This window comes from Tachysurus vachellii, chromosome 14 (assembly GCF_030014155.1).
Source record: "Tachysurus vachellii isolate PV-2020 chromosome 14, HZAU_Pvac_v1, whole genome shotgun sequence".
Taxonomy (NCBI): domain Eukaryota; kingdom Metazoa; phylum Chordata; class Actinopteri; order Siluriformes; family Bagridae; genus Tachysurus; species Tachysurus vachellii.
In genome coordinates, this window is record NC_083473.1 from 10,614,088 (window position 1) to 10,635,003 (window position 20,916).

General features: G+C 38.7%; 1 protein-coding gene across 2 annotated transcripts in view; it reads left to right on the forward strand.

Moving 5' to 3' along the window:
• abca1b (ATP-binding cassette, sub-family A (ABC1), member 1B) overlaps positions 1–20,916 on the forward strand; it is a 33,615-nt gene that overhangs the window by 7,086 nt on the left and 5,613 nt on the right. For both annotated transcript variants that reach the window (XM_060886760.1, XM_060886759.1), the window contains exons 6-41: positions 5,036–5,157; positions 5,837–6,028; positions 7,373–7,462; positions 9,176–9,416; positions 10,359–10,498; positions 10,635–10,751; positions 10,888–11,082; positions 11,542–11,747; positions 11,866–12,042; positions 12,129–12,351; positions 12,781–13,002; positions 13,432–13,750; positions 13,839–14,013; positions 14,105–14,236; positions 14,445–14,584; positions 14,666–14,803; positions 14,904–15,124; positions 15,683–15,758; positions 15,897–16,135; positions 16,220–16,271; positions 16,365–16,481; positions 16,575–16,723; positions 16,880–17,004; positions 17,406–17,504; positions 17,620–17,904; positions 18,008–18,146; positions 18,261–18,341; positions 18,453–18,622; positions 18,715–18,892; positions 18,987–19,102; positions 19,186–19,330; positions 19,526–19,649; positions 20,010–20,139; positions 20,245–20,365; positions 20,471–20,533; positions 20,636–20,742. In XM_060886760.1, the coding sequence (XP_060742743.1) occupies positions 5,036–5,157; positions 5,837–6,028; positions 7,373–7,462; positions 9,176–9,416; positions 10,359–10,498; positions 10,635–10,751; positions 10,888–11,082; positions 11,542–11,747; positions 11,866–12,042; positions 12,129–12,351; positions 12,781–13,002; positions 13,432–13,750; positions 13,839–14,013; positions 14,105–14,236; positions 14,445–14,584; positions 14,666–14,803; positions 14,904–15,124; positions 15,683–15,758; positions 15,897–16,135; positions 16,220–16,271; positions 16,365–16,481; positions 16,575–16,723; positions 16,880–17,004; positions 17,406–17,504; positions 17,620–17,904; positions 18,008–18,146; positions 18,261–18,341; positions 18,453–18,622; positions 18,715–18,892; positions 18,987–19,102; positions 19,186–19,330; positions 19,526–19,649; positions 20,010–20,139; positions 20,245–20,365; positions 20,471–20,533; positions 20,636–20,742 (5,566 nt within the window). The remainder of the gene's footprint in view (positions 1–5,035; positions 5,158–5,836; positions 6,029–7,372; positions 7,463–9,175; positions 9,417–10,358; positions 10,499–10,634; positions 10,752–10,887; positions 11,083–11,541; positions 11,748–11,865; positions 12,043–12,128; positions 12,352–12,780; positions 13,003–13,431; positions 13,751–13,838; positions 14,014–14,104; positions 14,237–14,444; positions 14,585–14,665; positions 14,804–14,903; positions 15,125–15,682; positions 15,759–15,896; positions 16,136–16,219; positions 16,272–16,364; positions 16,482–16,574; positions 16,724–16,879; positions 17,005–17,405; positions 17,505–17,619; positions 17,905–18,007; positions 18,147–18,260; positions 18,342–18,452; positions 18,623–18,714; positions 18,893–18,986; positions 19,103–19,185; positions 19,331–19,525; positions 19,650–20,009; positions 20,140–20,244; positions 20,366–20,470; positions 20,534–20,635; positions 20,743–20,916) is intronic.

Genomic DNA, 20,916 nt, shown 5'->3' on the forward strand with positions numbered 1-20,916 from the left:
GGAGTTCTGAGTGTTGAGTACTTTTGGGCGAGCCGAGGCAAGTTAGTGACAGGGCTTGTGTGGGTGAGGACAGGAGAAAGATATACAGGCACATGCATTCACATGCCACTCTTTCAGGCCTCACGCGACACCATCCTTCCTCTTCCTTATTGTTCTGTAACAGCATTCACTTACTATTAGAACTTCTTCTATGTGCTCATTTTATGTATGTTGAGACTATGCATATATTTTACAGTAGTTTATAAAAATGATGTTCAAGTTAAGACAATTGTGACTTGTTACTCTTTCTTGAACAAGAATAAATAAGTCATTTATTCTTATTTATTAAATGCATAGATGTCCTTGCTGATTAACCAATGTCATGCGCTCATTATTTAGAATTTAGGAGGCTTTTGGCCTATTTCAATCATGGGTGGCAAAAATATGTTAACAACACTGTTAAGTTTATGTATTATACTGAAGGATTATATGAAGTTTTTATCTGTTTCTTAAGGGCTTACTTAGACTGAAATTTGTTGGATAGACCTTATGTTTTTCTTACATCTTGTCAGTTTTGCCGTCAAAATGATCACATAATCTTCTTATTCATCAAGGTAGCTGGTGGATTAAAAAAGTAATTTTAAAAGGCAAATATATACTAATTATTACTACAATTTTGATTCTTTTTCTTTACATATGAGTTTATGCAAGCTTAGTCATTACTTGTGCTGGAAGATGTGCTTGTTTGTTATATTACAGATACAAACTAGAGTCTCAACATTACTAGAGTCTCAGCAACGGTGCACTGATGAAGCACCTTTGTCTTAAGGATACTGGCTATATGATATCATCAGCATGGTTGTTATCTCATCCTGCCTCAGCTTTATGACTTTACTTCCATCCTATCTAACAGAATGTTTACACTTGTCAAATATTTGGCACTATTACAACTGACTAAGTACAAATGGTCAGCTTTGGTGCTGAGTTTGGGATGTGAAGAGGCAACAAAAAGTATGTTTAAGTAAAAAAAATAAATAAATAAAAAGATTGTTTAATGCGATCACAACTTCAAAAATATACTTCTCCACCTCTATAAGAGCATGTGTGCTTTGAACATTCTTTCCAGGTATTGTGGTGCCTCTCCATGTTTCCTCCTACTGTGCTGATATTTTAATTTTGTCTATATTATTTTCTCCTTACAAACAGATAAAGGACTTGAAAGCCCCGAGGGTCACTGGGTTTGTGATTATTGGCTTTAGCTGCTTAGCAACTTCCGCTTAAACTCATTCACACCAGCATCACAAGAGGATTGTGTCTTTTTTTCAGAAGTCTGTTGTGATTGTGAAGTCTGTCTGATTGTGACTTTTTCCAATTCAGTTTAGAACTTGCCAGGATGGCTTTAAATGAACAGTTGTTGATTTGATTTGATCTTATTTTTTGCCGTTTTTTTTTTTTGCCATTTGAATAATCCACGTAGAATTATTTAACTTCCACAAGGACATACTTGTGAATAATATATTAGCTGCTGAGTAATATATGTAGCTGCATGGAAGCATGTCCAGATATTGATTATGGACTATTCTTGTCTTGAAAATCTATGAACTAGACTTCTGTGATCTGGTTGAGTTGTTAGACACAGATAACATCTGCATGTACAATAATTCAACTAAAGGGCTTAGTGAAAAAATTTTTTTAGCCATCCATTGAAAGGTGTTTACTGCATCTGTTGTAGCTTGTCTCTTTTTCAGTTACATTTCCAGCATTTGGCAGACACCCTTATCCAGAGCAACTTACATTATCTCTTTTTTATTAATACAACTGAGCGTTAAGGGCCTTGCTCAGGGGCCCAACAGTGGCAGCTTGGTGCACCTGGGATCAAACTCACAACCTTCTGACTGGTAGCCCAACACCTTAACCACAAGGCTACCACATACCACAGTTAGTTCCTGGGTGTAGACATAAAGAGTTTAAAAAATATCAATGTAACTGTATACATGTCCTGAATAACCTGATTACTTGTCTACAATCCAGGTCTTTTTATTGTATTTATTTTTAATCATAATTAATAATATAACACTAATATGAACTATCATAGTGTTTTATGACATTTTGTGTATACTTGTAAGTGACAAATCTGATAATTGTCATACTAAATTATTATGAATCTAACAACAGTGTCATCTCACCGGCAGTCTTATGTCCAGTTATTTATGTTTAGGGTTCTCTGAAGCTGAGTTTGTAAGTAGTGGTAGTGTTCATGAGGGGCATGGTGGCTTAGTGCTTAGCACGTTTGCCTCACACCTCCAGGGTTGGGGGTTTGATTCCCGCCTTCGCCTTGTGTGTGTGGAGTTTGCATGTCTCGGGGGTTTCCTCTGTTTACTCCGGTTTCCTCCCCCGGCCCAAAGGCATGCATGGTAGGTTGATTGGCATCTCTGGAAAATTGTCCGTAGTGTGTGAGTGCCCCTGCGATGGGTTGACACTCCGTCCAGGTGTTGACGCCTGAGATAGGCACAGGCTCCCTGTGACCCGAGGTAGTTCGGATAAGCGGTAGAAAATGAGTGAGTGAGAGTGGGTAGTGTTCATCTCCTGAGCAAATGTCTTTTCTCAGTGATACCACACTTACCAGGTTTACACCTTATCCATTTTTGTTCTTGAGAATGATTCCAGTGTGGAAGGGCTTTAATAAATTCAGGAATCTGTCACCTACTGGAGCTTTTTGTCCCCTTCATCTGAATGGAGAGTGGATACACTTCCAGCCTTTGTTCCCCTCAGGGGCCAGACAGCAGAATGGGGGCATTCAAGCCAGACAGTCAGGCTACTACTTAGAGTGGACTTTTTAAACAGGCCTTTGGAGAGAAGGTGTGAATAGCAACAGTTTCTGAAGCGAGGTGTGACTCCTGAGAGTGTGACTTTAGGGGGCATTGATCATTCAGCATTGTTACAAGAAGATTACCTAATGGTGTGAAACAACCAAGTATATATCGATTACTATGGTATGTATTTTGCTTTTTAGTGCACAAAGTGATTTATTTCTCATATGTCCATTTTGCTATCTCAACTAGTTATCCCACAATTTGACCAAAGACTGAAAATTCACTGTGTGTGGTAATAATTTGTGGTAATCATAGTTAGAAAGGTTATAGACATCTTTTCATTTACATTTATGGCATTTGGCAGATGCCGTTATCCAGAGAGTAGTATAAAAGTGCTTTTAAGTCTCTTATTGATGAATAAATTAACACTGGTTCACTAGGTTACAGACTTAGTATACCATCAACCTAAAACTGTTCAGGGATATTTGTTTTTTTTAAACATAAAAATAAAAAAGGGAAAGCTAGTTCAAGTGTTTCATGAAGAGGTAGGTCTTCACAAGTCGTTTGAAGATAGCCAGTGACTCAGCTGTTCGGGCCCCTTGGGGAAGTTCATTCCACCACTTTGGTGCCTGAACAGAGAAGAGTCTTCCTGTATACCTGCCTCTTACCTTGACAGAGGATGAGACCATTTGAGCAGTTCTGGTAGCTCTAAGAGAGCGAGGTGCAGTCCGAGGAGTAATAAGAGATTTGAGTCAAGAGGGAGGTGGTCCTTTTTTGGCTTTGTAGCCAAGCATCAGTGTTTTGAATCTGATGCGTGCAGCTACTGGAAGCTAGTGGAGGGAGCAGCAGTGGGGTGCTATGTGAGAGTTTATGCAAGTTGAAAACAAGTTGTGCAGCTGCATTTTGGTTCATTTGAAGAGGACACATTGCATTCATAGATACACCTGCAAGCAGTGAGTTGCAGTAGTCCAGTCTTGAAATGACAAGAGACTAAACCTGGGCAGCCTGTGTGGACAAAAATGGCAGAATCCTTCTGATGATGGCCAACATGAGCTGTCTATCATCAGTGGTAAGAGAATCCATGTGAGGAAACTTCACAGAGAGAGTGAATATACAGGGAGAAAAGGAGAGGAGCAAGTACTAAGCCCTCTGGGACACCAGTAGAGAGTCTGCGTGGAGCAAATGTCACTCCCCACCATGTTACCTGATATAAGTGACCTTCCAGGTAGTAAGCAAACCATTCCCATGCTGATATGCCAATTCCAAGACTCCTGAGGGTGGACAAGAGAGTCTTGTGGTTGACTTTATCAAACGCAGCTGAAAGGTCGAGGAGGATGAGAACAGATGACAGCTTGGCTGATCTAGCAGCATGTAGTTTCGCAGAAACAGCCAAAAGGACAGTCTCTATGGAATGTGCTGCTTTGAAGCCAGACTGGTTGGGATTTTGGAGGTTGTTCTGTGAGAGCAGACGGACAGTTGATTATACACAATGAGTTCTTTAAACAGTTAGACCTTTTTTGCACCAGTTTGTGATCTTTGCAGGAAGATTTCTAAGGTAATCTGTCAAAATGTTCAACAAAATTTTACACCTGTTTTTGGTTTATTTTCTGGTCAGAAAAACCCAATTTTGTCCACAGTGATATGCAACAGGTTTTCTCAGGAGGAACACATATTGGCCCATTTATATGGGTAAATGACTTTTTTTTAATGACTAATATAAAATGAGTTTTATATTTATTTTTTTTCCATAAGAGTGTACACTTACTATTTGAAATGAGAACAGATAATATTTAAATGTTCCAAGGCTTTCATGGTAAATTTGATGAAAAGAACACCATTTTATTTTAAAATTCATGTCCTCATCAAGGTCCTTGACAGACGCAGTGTTCCTGTGGCTTCGCCTACATTTGACATTTGAATTGCTGGGCCTTACCTGCTGGGGCATGCACTTGAACTTTTAAAGAATAAACGAAACTTTATCCAGAAAACAGGAGCAGGAAACAGGCACACACAAAGGTCCTACACCTCACTGAGTACCTAAGCATTTAGCGTGTGTCTACATGTATAATAGCAAAGGCTTAGGGACGTAGCAGGAATGTCGTTCAAAGGGGGGAAATTATGGAAACGGGATATAATTAATCTAAAATGATCTTTCTGAATGAACCAAAAAATTAGTACTTGGGTCAGATTCCTGGAAATAGATGATCAAAACACTAAAAGCATATTAATTCTGTTCTTCTCAGGTTTCAGGCTTAAAGACTTCCTAAATGAAAATGAGACCCTGTCTGCATTCCTCATGAAAAATGCTTCCCTCACAGAGAATGTTGTAGAGGACATTCTGATGGCAGAAGTTAACCTGGAAAAGGTGAGCAGTTAGGCAAAGAGACTAAACTGTTTTAAACAAATGTTTTGCAATTTTCTTGATCTATAATAAGTGCTATAACAGGAAAATTGTTCCATTAACTGACATGAAATGTAATCATTTTCTTGAAGTACTTCAAGTAGCATATACTGAATCTTCCAACAGTTCAAACAGTATTTAAGGCATGTTCACTGTTTTTAATGGACGGCTTTGTTATCAAATGTCCATTTATGGTATAACATCATTTCCTGTTAAAGTGGGGTGACAAATCATGAAAAAAAATGATAATACGTCATCGGAAGATATTTTAATAAGCTGTTGGCCTTCCACAAGCTGCCAGAAGAGTTTCAACATGCCTTTGTATAGACTCTCTGGCTCTAGAGGAATGAACACCTTTCTTCCTAAAGATATTTTGTCAGTTGGTGTTTGCTTCGAAGTCTCAAAAATAAGTTCAATGGGTTGAGAGACAGTGGCTGTGAAGGCCATAGCACATGATCTGTCAGCGATTCTTCCCTTTAAGAGGGCAAGTGAACATAAATGAACATAAATGTTTCCCACAGCATAACAAAGCCAGCAGCTTTTTGCTTGAATTTGCCACCCAATTTTATATCAAGACTTCTATATTTATACTTATGCTTAAGGTTTTTTTTTTAGTTTTTTTATATCCATTATCTGGTTTCAGGTGCTAACACGAGGATATGGGGTACATCTGAGGAACATGTGTAACACTTCCACCTTGGAGCAATTTGTGAAGTTCCCAAACAGAAAAGTATCAGACCTCACTCACAATATGATCTGCAGCTCATCTCACCACTGGCTGAACCAAGCTGAGAAACACTTCTTGGCCAACCTGGACTTCTTCAGACCTCTAAGGGTAAGACAATTGGGTTAAAATATCAAAATAAAGTGGCAGCTCTTATACAAAAGAACTAAGAACTTTCCTTGGCAAATTTGTTTTTTGGAAACAGAAAAGTATGAACTTTGTATAGAACCACAGAATATCATTGTTGACTGGTAGAGTTAGAATCATATAGAATAATCTCTCTACCCTTTAAAGTGATTTTCACTTGTAAGAAAATGAGCCTTTGGAAAACTGGATCCTGTCTGTGTAGCGTTATTTTAGCAAAAGCATTATGGCCAGGTGTTGATTTAGCTCAGCGTAGGAAATGTAAAGTGTCTTTACAAAAAATGGTGTTACACTGTATGTATTTACAACTGTAGCAGATACATCCTGGCCATCAAACGTCTTGACTTTGAAGGAGTTTAATAGCCTGTGGGCAAAATAACTTTAGCCTGATTGTTCATTCAAGATCCCTGAAATCCTGAAGAATATTTTCCATTAAAAGTAAACTATTCATTTTCATTTGTTTGTGTATCTAAAGTGGAGAAAATACACATACTGTTAAGTTTAACAGACAGAACAGGATAAAGAAGATATCATCTCCTCTTACCATGAAAATAAATATTCATCTGTACGTCTCACTGACCAGGGTTGTTTCTGAGACACCACACCAGGTGACTCAAGCACTGATGTGCACTTTGTACAGAATCAAACAAAGCGTGGGTCAAAGACAAAGGGAGAAGTACAAAGACAGAGGGCTGGAATGGGGGCAAGGCCTTTCAGAGCAGGCAGAGGACTAGACATGTTTTGGCTTGAGTTCTGTACACACCTATATTAACATGTAGCCTGGAGATGCAGTTTGCAGATTATAGCGTGCCACGGCAGTTTTAGCTTTCTTTGACGGTTTATTATTAAGCCACGTGTATTATATTCTTTCCAACAATTTGCTCATCAAAAGTTGAACGTGTCTCATCACTAGGATTTTCCCACAGGAAAAGAAAAAATCTGAAACAGAAGTTTGAATATGAATGAATAGCATTACATTTGTTATACAACATTTATGGGTTTCTTGTAGGGTCATTAAGATAGTAATCTAAGTTTTGCTTTTTCAGCCGTATCATTTAGATAGTATTCTATAAGAATAATAAACGTAAAGCAGTGTTAATACTTGTAAAATGTTATTGAGTATATTATACTTGTTAACCTTTATGATGAGTGTATAGTATCCTAATTTCATACATTTTCATTTTGCTCTAAGCATATCTAAAAAGTTGCATTCAGCTAACTGTGTGTTTTCAGTTCTAAGTAAAATAGTGTTGATTTGTTCAGATTTGGCCTCTGCCTTACCATATATACATGTGTGTTCTTTTTTTGCAGTCAGACATAAGATCTGAAAGAAATGACACCCATTACGTCACCAAAGCCACAGACAACCTCTTGGAAAACCTGGGTTCTTTAGCTGTGGAGGTAATAATGAAATAATTTCGTAAACCATTTCATACAGTCATACATTATAGTAATATAAGTAAGCTTATTCAGGTATGTTCAAAGTGTTCATTTGAGTCTAAACATATTTTCTATTATTTGATTTACTTTACTTTACTGTAAATGATTTTGTGTGTATATGTTTGCCTTGGTCTAAAAACAGGCTGTTCCTGTAACCAGATTAAAACAATAAGATGTTTTGGTCTCAGACATACAGTAGCAGTGATGTATAGAATAAAACTTCAATAGGCCTTTCCTGCTTTTGCTTGTGGTCCTGTTTTGTCAGTGCTTTCTTTTCCTTCATTTCTAAATCCCTTTGAAGTCTCATAGTCAGCCGAAGTATTGTGGCCAGACATTATACTGTATCGACATAGTTTACATATTCCAGCACCTTGTTATTTGTCACCATGAGCATTGGTTATATGATTCCATTGATTGTTAAAATCCCAGTGATGTCCAAGCCACTGGGGGCAGCAGTGAAAGTTACACATTGTGTGGGGATGTAACTCATGCTGCGTACTTCAGGGACATTTGGGAGAAGAGTTGTTCCAACTCTCAGCTGGACAGATATACAACCAGGCACAGCTGAATAAGCACAGAGACAAAGAATCAGAGAAAGAGAGAGTAGCTAAGGATTCCTGAAGCAGGGATGCAAATGGATAGCATTTACAGCATGTACTTTTTACTAAGGAATCTGTGATCTGTGTTCTTAAACAAAAGCTCCTTTCTCTTCTCTTTTTTACTGAATGTAGGACTTATATGGCAAAAGAATTTAATTCCAACAAAAAACATTTTTTTTTGATGAACAGGACATAGCGATGAAATGAGTGGAGTCAGCTGTTGGTTGAGATAAAAGAGTTTTTGCACTTTCTGAATTGTTTTTCTCTTTTAATCTGTTTGTTCTGCATGTTTATCTACTAGAATAATCAAACAACCGCTTTCCTGTTTCCCCTCCTTTTGGTTTGCCCTCCTCTGCTGGTGCATTTTACCAAATTACAAAATTAGAAGCATGTGACAGGTTGGCTTGCTGATGTGGCTCGCTGAGTCAAAGCTTACACTCCACATCAAGTACATCTACACCACACCTCTTTGCTCTGGGTTTTGAAGGGAAAGAACGATAGTTACCTTTCACTCCTCTGCTGTTTGCCTCGACTCATGACACGTTTACTCGTTGACTCAGGAGTTTTTTTCCTTTCACAAGGAAAACATGGAAATGGGGACAGGAGGAATATTTGTAGCTGGGTCAAAGTGGACGAGCTTTGTCTGACGTCTGTGATTTTTTCTGCAGCTGTAATTTGTTTTGTATTGAATGTTTCCTGTGAGGGTTTGCAGTATCAAATGTCAGAACAAGCTTTTCAAGGTGGCGTATTTACTTGGCAAGTACAGTTTCATAGGCCTCAGGGGTGTCACTCCCTTGTAATAATTTATTGCATAATATGGCCAATCTCTGGCCATAGCAACAGAAGAGGTAAACAGGATCTTACCTTTTGATTCGACATGTTCTGCATAAACATGACATAAACAATTCTCAAGATCGTCAATGGACACTTTTTTTTTTGCTTAGCAAACCTGATGAGCCTGATTTCTGGTTAGCTGTTTAAAAGGAATTCTCTTGCTTTAATTTTCTTACATGCTGGCTCGGTTTCGTTAGTATTGTTTTCTTCAGCCCTCTAACACCCTATAATTTTTTCTCAGTTGGCCAGCATGCGGAGCTGGAGTGACCTGCGCAATGAGATCCTCTTCCTGACCCAGAATGCCACTGGTTCACCCAGTCAGATGTACCAGGCAGTGTCAAGAATAGTGTGTGGACACCCTGAAGGTGGTGGCCTCAAAATCAAGTCTCTTAACTGGTACGAGGACAGCAACTTCAAAGCAATGTTTGGCAACTACAATAACAGTGATGAGGAGGCTGTTTCAGTCTACGACAACACAACCAGTAAGCACTCTCTTCATGTCGTTCAATACATGCTGTCTCTTTCGGAGATAAATTCAATTTGATTGCATAAGGTTTACAAATCCTGTTATTTAGAACATATTACTACACTGGTTGGTATAAGGAAAAACATAATGGGACTTGCAGATATAGTTATATTGTCATAAATAATTAATGACGTTACATGCCATGTTACATTTTCTCGAATAAATTTAGCAGATGACAGAAATACAAAAAGCACATCTTGCATTTTTTGACTTTCCCCAAGTAGAAAACTTAACGTTACAGCTTAGTGTTGACATCTTATTACAGAAACCTTCACCATATTAAACATACTAAATTCCTGTCCTCAGACGAGCACCAGAACTAGCGGGGGTCAAGATTTTTTTTTCTTTGAGCCCAGTGTTTTGAAGACATTTACCTCAGAAGACGTGTTGATTCGTTGCGACTCTTCTTGAGGAGAAATATGCCACGAAGCTCTCCCGCGGAGTGAAGAAGAGGTGGACAGTTGAAGTGTCCAATGGAGTTATGAGATTTGCGCTCAAGCTATTTTCAAGACTTTAGATTGGTTAATAACTTTTAAAAATAACAGACCCACACGGGGACTGACCAATAGCAGCGATATGTGAAAAATATGAAATTAACCAAATTTGGACATACAAGGTTTCCGCCCGACAGCGACGAAATATACATTTTCTTTTGTTACATTTTTTTTATCTGTTTATTAATAAGTTTATATTATGTGAAACATAATACTCAAGTCCTTGTGGTTGTACTTAAGTTCATTAATAAGTTATAGCTATAATACTGCTTTCAGAGCTGTTCTAGAAAATAAATCAACAACTTTTGACCAGTTAGAATTGAGAATTGCACTGTGTTGTGGTAGAATTATTATTATAAATATTCTTATTGTTTTGGAAATCACTGTTCATGATGCTTTTGCAGCTCCCTACTGTAACAATCTAATCAAGAACATGGAGACTAGCCCTATCTCTCGGATGATCTGGAGAGCGCTCAAGCCTCTGCTGATGGGGAAGATTCTGTACACACCTCACACCCCTGCGACACATAAGATCATCCAAGAGGTAAACATCTTTATCACTGAATCCAACATAGAAAAAGTAAGCTATTAATGACTGCTTTATAATATGTGCCCTCACCTGCAGTGGAAAGTGAAGAAGGTGTATAATTTTTCTGTGCATACGATTCTCTGTGATTTAGGTCAACAGGACATTTCAGGAGTTGGGAATTCTCCGAGATCTGGGCGGGATGTGGGAAGAGGCCAGGCCCAAGGTGTGGAACTTCATGGAGAGCAGTGAACAGGTGGACCTAGTACGGGTATGTTGGGCCTTTTGCTCATTACTATCCTTCAGGGGTGGGCTTGCTGCCATCTAAACTCTAAAGAGTGTAACAAGGGACAATGTGAGTATTTGTTGAGGTGTAACCTGTTACTGTTTGCTTACTTTGTTTACAGATGTTACTACAGAACAATGTCACAGCCTATTTGTTCAATGCCAGGCTGAGCGGTACTAAGTGGACTGTGCAGGATCTTAGCAGTTTCCTGACCAAGCATTCGGAGGACACTCGTCCACCTGGGACAGCATTCACATGGAGAAATGTCTTTAATGAGACTGATCAAGCTATTATGAGCATATCCCGTTTCATGGAGGTCAGTTTAATTACATGTACTTTTACTCCACCCCCACTCCTTTTGTTTTGCAGACATTTACATACGTAGTTCACAAAAAATAAGCTTAATTTTTCACATTCATTTCGCTCCAAACTTGTTGGCTAATGTGCAGACCACATGAACTTATGACACAGCTAAAATGAGGTAATGAAAGTAGAGAGGGAAGTGGAAATCTTTAGATCCACACATCCACCTACTTTGTTACACAGATATGAATTTATACAACCATTTTCCAATCATCTAATTAAAAAATGGCTCTAATTCATAAGCACCATTCTGATTTTAATGAATATTCTCCAAATCCTATCACCAAACAGAATGAGGTCATTTTACTAACTTGCAAACAGCTGACCACATATACTTGCTAGTAAAATCCCAAATTTATCTTTATACAGTCAGTTTATTGATATATCTCTGAAACTTTGTCTTTCTTTGCAGTGTGTGAATCTAGATAAATTAGAGGCTGTGAGCACTGAGGAGAAGTTAGTGAATGAGTCCCTTGGTCTGCTGGACAACAGGAAGTTCTGGGCTGGAATTGTGTTCCCTGAGATCGATCTAAACAGCTCTGAGCTTCCTCCCCATGTTATCTACAAAATTCGTATGGACATTGACAACGTGGAGCGCACCAACAAGATCAAGGATGCGTATGTCTACCTTTAATCTTTTTTGGTCAAGTTCAATCATAAAATACACACCAATTACTGGTGGTAGATAATTGGTCATATATTCTGACAAACAATCTTTTTTTTTTCATTGCTTTAGGTACTGGGACCCTGGACCCAGAGCTGACCCATTTGAGGATTTGCGGTACGTTTGGGGTGGTTTCTCTTACCTCCAGGATGTTATAGAGCAGAGCATCATCAGAGCAGTAACAGGAACTAAAGAGAAGACAGGAGTTTACATCCAGCAGATGCCTTACCCATGCTATGTCGACGATATGTATGTTTCTTTACAAATTTTTGCTGTTATTGTCATTTTGTAGACCAAAATCCTGAAGTTGTGTTTTTGTCTCCTAATCTCTGTAGTTTCTTGCGTGTGATGAGTCGCTCTATGCCCCTCTTCATGACCCTAGCCTGGATGTACTCTGTGGCTATTATAATAAAGGGTGTTGTCTATGAGAAGGAAGCACGTCTCAAGGAGACAATGAGGATTATGGGCTTGGACAATGGTATATTGTGGTTCAGCTGGTTCATCAGCAGTCTTATCCCACTTCTGATGAGTGCTGGACTATTAGTGTTTGCGCTCAAGGTATAGACAATATGTGTTTTTTTTAATGATTAATTTAATTGGATTAAATCACATACTGTCTTCATAAAACACGCAAAAAACAAAATATAATTGTTGCAATATTTCTTATACCTATTATTATATAATTATATTTATTATATAGTAACATATATTAATATGGGTTGAAAAGATTGTAAGATGTTGCTTGCAGAATTTTAAATCAAATGATAAGTATCCTAATTCACATAAAAATACATTTATATTGACTGACAGATACTTATCCCAGTATAACAGATTATATAATTTTGTTTATATGACCAACAGGATGATTAAGATCCTAAAACACACTTTTGTTCACGTTTGCTCTTTTGTTTAATACATGTAGTACATGATAATCATAAATAATCCATAGACAAATGTAACATCAGATTTTTAATCTCCTATCTGCAGATGGGGAACCTGCTTCCCTACAGTGACCCTGGTGTGGTCTTCCTTTTTTTGGGCTCCTTTGCTGTGGTAACTATCATGCAGTGTTTCCTGATCAGCACAGCCTTTGCTCGAGCAAACCTGGCTGCAGCGTGTGGAGGCATCATCTACTTCACTCTCTATTTGCCATACGTGCTGTGTGTTGCTTGGGAGGATTATGTTGGTCTTCCTGCTAAAGTAATTGCTGTGAGTTTTCAACCACCACCACACGTTCCACCAGTGTCCCAGTGGCAAATTACAGCCCATATACACCCTGGTATCTTTTCCACAAGCAACCTTGCTGGTTTATCTTATCTTGTTCATACCAACTGCTCCCTATTGCTTTGTTTATGTACAGATGATGTGAAAGCTTCTATGCCAGTTCACGTAACGGAGACTGCCTGGTGTAATTCTAGATTAAAGATATTAGACATGTTTGTCTGACCCAAAGTATTTCCTTCTAAACATTTCCCATATATTTATTTAGCATGGCATTTGATTACATTCTTACATTTTTTTCTCACATTTACAAAGGGGGTGAGGATGTTTCCTTTGAAAACGAAGGCTTGCTCTAAAATGTGCATTTGCTCCTTCAAACTGTGATACCTTAAGCTAACTCTGAGTTTTTATCTGCAGAGTATACTCTCTCCAGTGGCCTTTGGGTTTGGCTGTGAGTACTTTGCGCTATTTGAAGAACAGGGAGTGGGGATTCAGTGGAGCAATCTCATCTCTAGCCCAATGGAAGGGGACGACTACAGTCTCACTACTGCCATTATTCTGATGTACTTTGATGCTTTCCTCTATGGAGTCATGACCTGGTACATTGAGGCTGTGTTTCCTGGTCAGTATGGTATTCCCAGACCATGGTACTTCCCATTCACCAAATCTTACTGGTTTGGAGAAGGAGAGTTAAAGCAGGCACCCAGAATACAGGGAAAGAAGGCAAATGCTGGAGGTAAGAGCATTATAAACATAATATTATTAACTAGAAACATAGTAAGGCAACTAATCTAATTTTTTGTACTCTCCTATTTATTTTTAAGCTGTGTGCATAGAGGAAGAGCCCACTCATCTTGAACTGGGGGTGTATATTCAGAACTTAGTGAAGGTCTATCGGCACGGCAAAAAGCTTGCTGTGGATGGTCTTACACTGGGATTCTACGAGGGTCAGATTACATCCTTTCTGGGGCACAACGGAGCAGGAAAAACCACCACAATGTAATAAGATGACAGATGAATTTCAAACAATAGCAGTTTTTTATAACAGACAAATCCTGAACAATGCAATAATATTTATTCGATTTTTTAGGTCCATCCTGACTGGTTTGTTTCCACCAACATCTGGCACAGCATACATCATGGGCAAAGATATCCGGTCTGAGCTAAGTGCTATCCGGCAGAGCATGGGAGTTTGTCCTCAGCACAATGTCCTCTTCAGCATGTAAGTAGTCTTTATTTTTCATATATCAGAACATGTACATTTCACCATAATTGAATATAATTAGTTTAAATTGGACTGTTATTATTGTAAGTGCTTATAAAATTCCATTATAAAATCCCTGCTGTGGAGCCACATTTTAAGTTAATATTTACTTCAGAAAATTAGGTACATTCTTAGAGGTTATAATTGGTTTATGTGGTGTATTTAGGCTGACGGTGGAGGAGCACATCTGGTTTTACGCACGGCTCAAAGGCCTCTCTGAAAAGAAGGTGATGGATGAGATGGATCAGATATTGTACGACACCGGTCTGCCACATAAACGCAAATCCAAGACCAGCCAGCTTTCTGGTAGGTGGAATGGACCTTACAATTGATCAAACTGACACAGACATGTTTGACATAAGTAGTAATGTTTGTACTTTCCCAAAGGTGGCATGCAAAGGAAGCTTTCAGTGGCCCTTGCATTTGTAGGAGGGTCAAAGGTGGTCATTCTGGATGAGCCAACTGCTGGAGTAGACCCCTACGCTCGCAGGGGCATCTGGGACCTCCTGCTGAAATATCGTGCAGGTTTGCATCAATCTCTTCTATTATTTTAGGAATTCTCAACATTTAGTCAAGGAATAGTGAAATAATTAAGCTCAGGAATAAGAAGTCATTTGTACCATAGGACGAACCATCATCCTTTCCACTCATCACATGGATGAAGCAGACATCTTGGGTGATCGTATTGCCATCATCTCACATGGGAAACTATGCTGTGTGGGCTCCTCTCTTTTCCTGAAAACACATCTGGGAACTGGATATTACTTGACACTGGTTAAGAAGGATCCAGAAGCTTCTCTGAGCTCCAGCAGAAACTCCACCACCACCGAGTCTTATATTAAGAAGGTAAGAAGATTTCTTCAGTTATTCTTTAATTACAAATTATAGGACAAATATTTCAAAATGAGCTTTTGAATTTTTGCTTGTTGAATAGATAAGGTGTTCTCTGCTTGGTTGGATTTTACCGAACGATAGTCACTTGTGTGTTTCAGAGATAACAATACCCATTGATTTATTTTAATTTTTTTAAATAGTGTCCTAACTTTTTTTTTTTTACTCTATCCTTTCATTTATATAGCTAATTAGAGGTATTGGGCTATTTTCCAAACTCCTATGCAGATAAACAATAGCGTACACAGCCATGTGGTGTGAAATTACAGAAGAGCGTTTGTAAGGTTTTGATCTTTGACCTGCTATTCAGTAAATATGACGATTATATAAATGTATGCAATAAAGCTTTCTTATTGTTATCATAATGCTTCTGTGATAGCATTTAATTATATTTTAACCACTTTAACCAACACAGCAAAAACAATGGTTCAAAATGTTTTTCCACAGGCATATTAAAGTTATAATTATATAATAATATTAAAATTTTAAGCTTTGGTGAATTGCCTGTTTCAGGATGAAGAAGACTCAGAGAGCAGTTCAGATGCCGGTTTGGGCAGCGACCATGAAAGTGATGCTGCCACAGCTATTGGTAAGCTCAGATTTCTGATCAAACATAGGTCTGGATTAACAGACCGATAATTAAAAGACATAAAACCTTAATCCTAACTTTAATTTTGGTATAAATCTAACCACTAACCCTTGTGTGTGATTGTGAATGTACACACAGGCACCTCATGGACTGATTCACCTGTTGCACCTGCAGACATCACTCTAATCTCAGGTCTGATTCTCAAGCATGTCCCTAACTCTCGCATGGTGGAAGATCTGGGACATGAGATCATCTATATCCTGCCATATGAATCAGCTAAAGATGGTGCCTTTGTTGATCTCTTCCGTGATTTGGATGACCACCTTTCTGATTTGGGCATCTCAAGTTATGGTGTTTCAGACACCACACTTGAAGAGGTACGGAATACACTCCAATATAAATATACTTAATACTAATCAGTTAAGCAGATCTTCTTATTCTTATTCTTATTTTTGTTCTAGATTTTCCTGAAAGTAGCAGAGGACAGTGGGGTTGATACTGAAATGATGTCAGGTAAGATTTTCACCTTTGCTTCTAATTTAAAGCAGAGATAAAGACATGAAACAATGTTAGAATAGCTCTTGTTATGCTCCTGTTTGTGCACAGACGGCACTCTCCCTGTACCCAGACGCAGGCGACATGCTTTTGGAGCTGATCGCCAGAGCTGCCTTAAACCTGTGATTGAAGACGATTTTGACTGCAATGAATCTGAAGTTGAGCCAGGTACTTTTTACTATCAGTTAAATCTTAATAAGTTATTTTTTGTTTTACTTTTACAACCAAAAAACATTTTGTTAATTTTTTGTGCATTCTTAGATTCCAAAGAGACGGATCACTTAAGTAGCACAGATGGTAAAGGTTCATACCAAGTCCAGGGCTGGAGCCTGATGAGACAGCAGTTTGTAGCTTTGCTGTGGAAAAGGTTCCTCTATGCTCGCCGCTCCAGGAAAGGCTTCTTTGCCCAGGTATAAAGTGAATAGGTCGGGAATCTGATAGTGAAAAAGTGTATATTATATAACATATAATAACAATTTAGAGGTTACTAAGAATCATTAGAAGTAGTGGAATACTAGAAGTATTATTGTGAAACTCATTTCTTTTCTCTCTGCTCTGTTATGCAGATTGTTCTGCCTGCTGTGTTTGTGTGCATCGCTCTGATCTTCAGTCTTATTGTTCCCCCCTTTGGAAAATACCCCAGTCTTGCCCTGCAGCCATGGATGTATGAAGACCAAGTTACCTTTATCAGGTACATAACCCTGCTATTCACCTAATCTAGCATAAAATTATTCATTATCAGCAAGGCATGTTTTCATCGGCATGAACCTTGGACTCTTTCTGCCTATATATATATATATCAGTCAGGTTTTGACTGCACTACAAATTTCCCAATTGCCAAAAATTGGAGTATACCAAAGTATATAAGGTCATTCTTGCTTTAGTGATTATAAGTGAAAGTGTGTTGATAGACACACCAAGTGATCATGATGTGCTTCTTAAGCATACCTTTCATACTATTTTTAAAGATTACAATACAGAGGATCTTTACAACTTATTTTAAGGGGAAAAATTCTAATGCCAAAAATTCTAAATTCACTAAAGTGTCATAACGTGGAGACTGAGTACACTTTTGCTCACTTTTTCTAATAGCAACGATGCACCTGAAGATGCCAGCACTCAGAAATTACTCTCTGCATTAATGGAAGGCCCTGGGTTTGGAACACGCTGCATGGAAGGAGAACCAATACCGTGAGTAATTCATAATATCAAGTAATAATCACATAATAATACATTTAATAAAAAATATATTCAATCCATATTTATCCAAGATGAATAGCTTTACCCTGTGTTACCATGCCTGCAGAGATGTTCCTTGTACTATGGGTGAGGAGGAATGGTCCATACCAGAGGTCCCTGAAAATGTCTGGGATGTATTCAGGCATGAAAACTGGACCATGGAAAACCCATCTCCAGAGTGTGAGTGCAGCTGTGATGGCAAGAAAAAAATGCTCCCAGAATGCCCTGCTAGTGCTGGAGGACTTCCACCTCCACAGATAATGATCAGTGAGAGAGACACACTTCAAAACCTGACTGGAAGAAACATATCTGACTACTTGGTGAAAACATATGCGCAAATTATAGGCAAAAGGTAATATTTCCGACCATTCTGACATTCTGGGGCATTCAGTCATTCATCTTTGTGAATACTTTCTCTGCAAAATGCCAATGTTTCTGCATTTGCTTTATTCAAGTTTGAAGAACAAGGTGTGGGTCAATGAGTTCAGATATGGAGGTTTTTCACTGGGAGCCAGAAGCACTCAGGTTCTCCCACCTGCTGAAGAAATTGATGATGCCATTTCTCGAGTAAGGGAAATATTCAAACTGCAGAAGGTAAGCAAATTTTTATACTCTAATCATATCAGTCCTACTCAACATAGTTGTTACTATGTTACTAACATAGTCGTAGTTTAATATCTGATAACTTGGTTTTTCCTCCTTATCTAGAACTCAAGGACAGCAGCTGACCGCTTTCTTAACAGTCTGTCTGCTTTCATCAATGGTCTGGACACTAAAAATAATGTGAAGGTGGGTTATAATAGTCATTTAAATGGTCTGTTTTTCATTTCTTACACCACTAGAATTTTCATTTCTTACGCCACTAGATTAAGAATTGATTTTGTGTTATTTCTTTCTCAGATCTGGTTCAATAACAAGGGCTGGCACAGCATTGGGTCTTTCCTCAGCGTGATGAACAACGGTATTCTGCGGGCCAATCTGCCTCCAGAGAAGGACCCCAGCAAATATGGCATCACAGCCTACAATCACCCTTTGAACCTTACCAAAGAGCAAATCTCCCAGGTGGCACTGTGAGTGATTATGAACATTTTTTGCATCATTAATATCGAGCTGGTTTCCTTACATAGGTTTTGTTACATATTCCAAACCTGTTTCGTTTCAGGGTGACAACTTCAGTGGATGTACTGGTGTCTATCTGCGTTATCTTTGCCATGTCATTCGTCCCTGCCAGTTTTGTTGTTTTTCTCATCCAAGAACGTGTGAGCAAGGCCAAGCATATGCAGTTCATCAGTGGAGTACAGCCATACCTCTACTGGGTGGCTAATTTTATCTGGGATATGGTATGTTGTTTTTTTGGGGTTGTACATGCTTTTAAAATATTCTGGTTCTGAGTATCAGGGTTTTTTTTTCTGAACACATTCTTCTGTGTTTCAGTGCAATTACATCGTCCCTGCAACACTGGTCATAGTCATTTTTGTGTGCTTCCAACAAAAAGCCTACGTGTCTTCCACCAATCTGCCAGTTCTCGCCCTGTTGCTGCTTCTGTATGGGTGAGTGAGCCATCACTATGATTTTGAAATAACTGTGCAAAATAATTAAGAATGTGCTAAGGATTACTGTTCTCTACTTTTAGATGGTCTATCACACCTCTGATGTATCCGGCCTCCTTCCTGTTCAAGATCCCTAGCACGGCATACGTTGTCTTGACCAGTGTCAACATACTGATTGGGATTAACGGCAGTGTGTCTACTTTTGTTCTGGAGTTGTTCGGTGGTGATGTAAGTGTGTAACTCTTCTGAAATCTGAATCTGAAAGAAAGACATTTCCCTCAGTTACACATGTGTGGAATATAAGCTAAAGGTTTACTGACAAACTTGAACACATTTGCAAGTTTATGATTTGTTTAACTTAGATATGTAAAGGTATACCTTCCTATGACTGACTCACTAATCTTGTCTGGTTCCCTTTTTTAGAAAGTAGGTGGCATCAATGACATTCTGAAGAACGTGCTCTTGATCTTCCCTCACTTCTGTCTGGGACGAGGCTTGATTGACATGGTGAAGAATCAGGCCATGTCTGATGCTCTGGAGAGATTTGGTATGAATAGATTTTTATTATTGCACATTTCTGATTCGGATATATAAAGCAGTTGGCAAAAAAAAAGACAAAATAAAGAACTAAGGTAAAATAAAGAATTACAGATAAATTAAAACTATAAAGATAAAAAAAATATATTCGTGTTTATTTTCATATTTCATGGCCACATTCAAATGACTGTAGTTGATTGTGGAATATGATAAGTGACAATGGCACAAGAGATTAATTCTTTTACAAAGAAATGTCAGTTTGTGGTTTCTTTAGCACTAGAAAACTAGGAAAAACCCTGGCAACCAGAATGTTCACATGTTTAACAGTCAACAACAGAATTCCTGAGATGACTTTGTCTTCTGTGTACAGGAGAAAACCGTTTCCGCTCCCCTTTGGAATGGGACATGGTGGGTAAGAACCTGTTTGCCATGGCAGTGGAAGGTATAGTCTTCTTCATTATCACCGTCCTCATCCAGTACCGCTTCTTCATCAAACCCAGGTGAGCATAATTTTTTCCAGACTTCACAATCATGCCAGTATTTTAGTGAGGAATGGGTCACCATTAATTAGTTTGGTTGACCATCTGAGCCTGGCTTCTATGCAGAGCTGTTCACCCTAAGCTGAGTCCGATAGGCGAGGAAGATGAGGATGTGGCCAGGGAACGGCAGAGAATCATCAGTGGAGCAGGACATGGAGACATCCTTGAGCTCCGAGAGCTCACAAAGGTCTGACAAATATTCGTGTTTATTAGCAATCGTTCTATTAAGTGTTGTTGGAAAATGTGAGCGTTAAGTGGTGCATTAATCACAATGTATGTTTTTGCATTCCAGGTGTATGAGAGGAAAAAGAAGCCTGCTGTGGATAGGCTTTGTGTGGGAATTCCTCCAGGAGAGGTGAGACACCATGCAGCTACCTTCTGTTTCATCAAATAAGCTACTGCATTAGCTGACTGTTTGGCAAATCACAAATTTGACCTCTATCATTTTATCCATTAGTGCTTTGGTCTGCTTGGAGTGAACGGAGCTGGGAAGACAAGTACCTTTAAAATGCTGACAGGAGATTCTGCAGTTACCAGTGGAGAAGCATTCCTAGCTAGGAAGAGGTGAGACATGAATGTAATAATATTAAACACTTTGTTTAAAATACAGTAGGGGGTACATTTGGGGGCTTGGTGGCTTAGTGGTTAGCATATTTACATCTTACTGCCAGGGTTGGAGGTTTAATTCCTGCCTCCATCCTGGGTTTTGTGTAGTTTGTGTGTTCTCCCTTTGCTTTG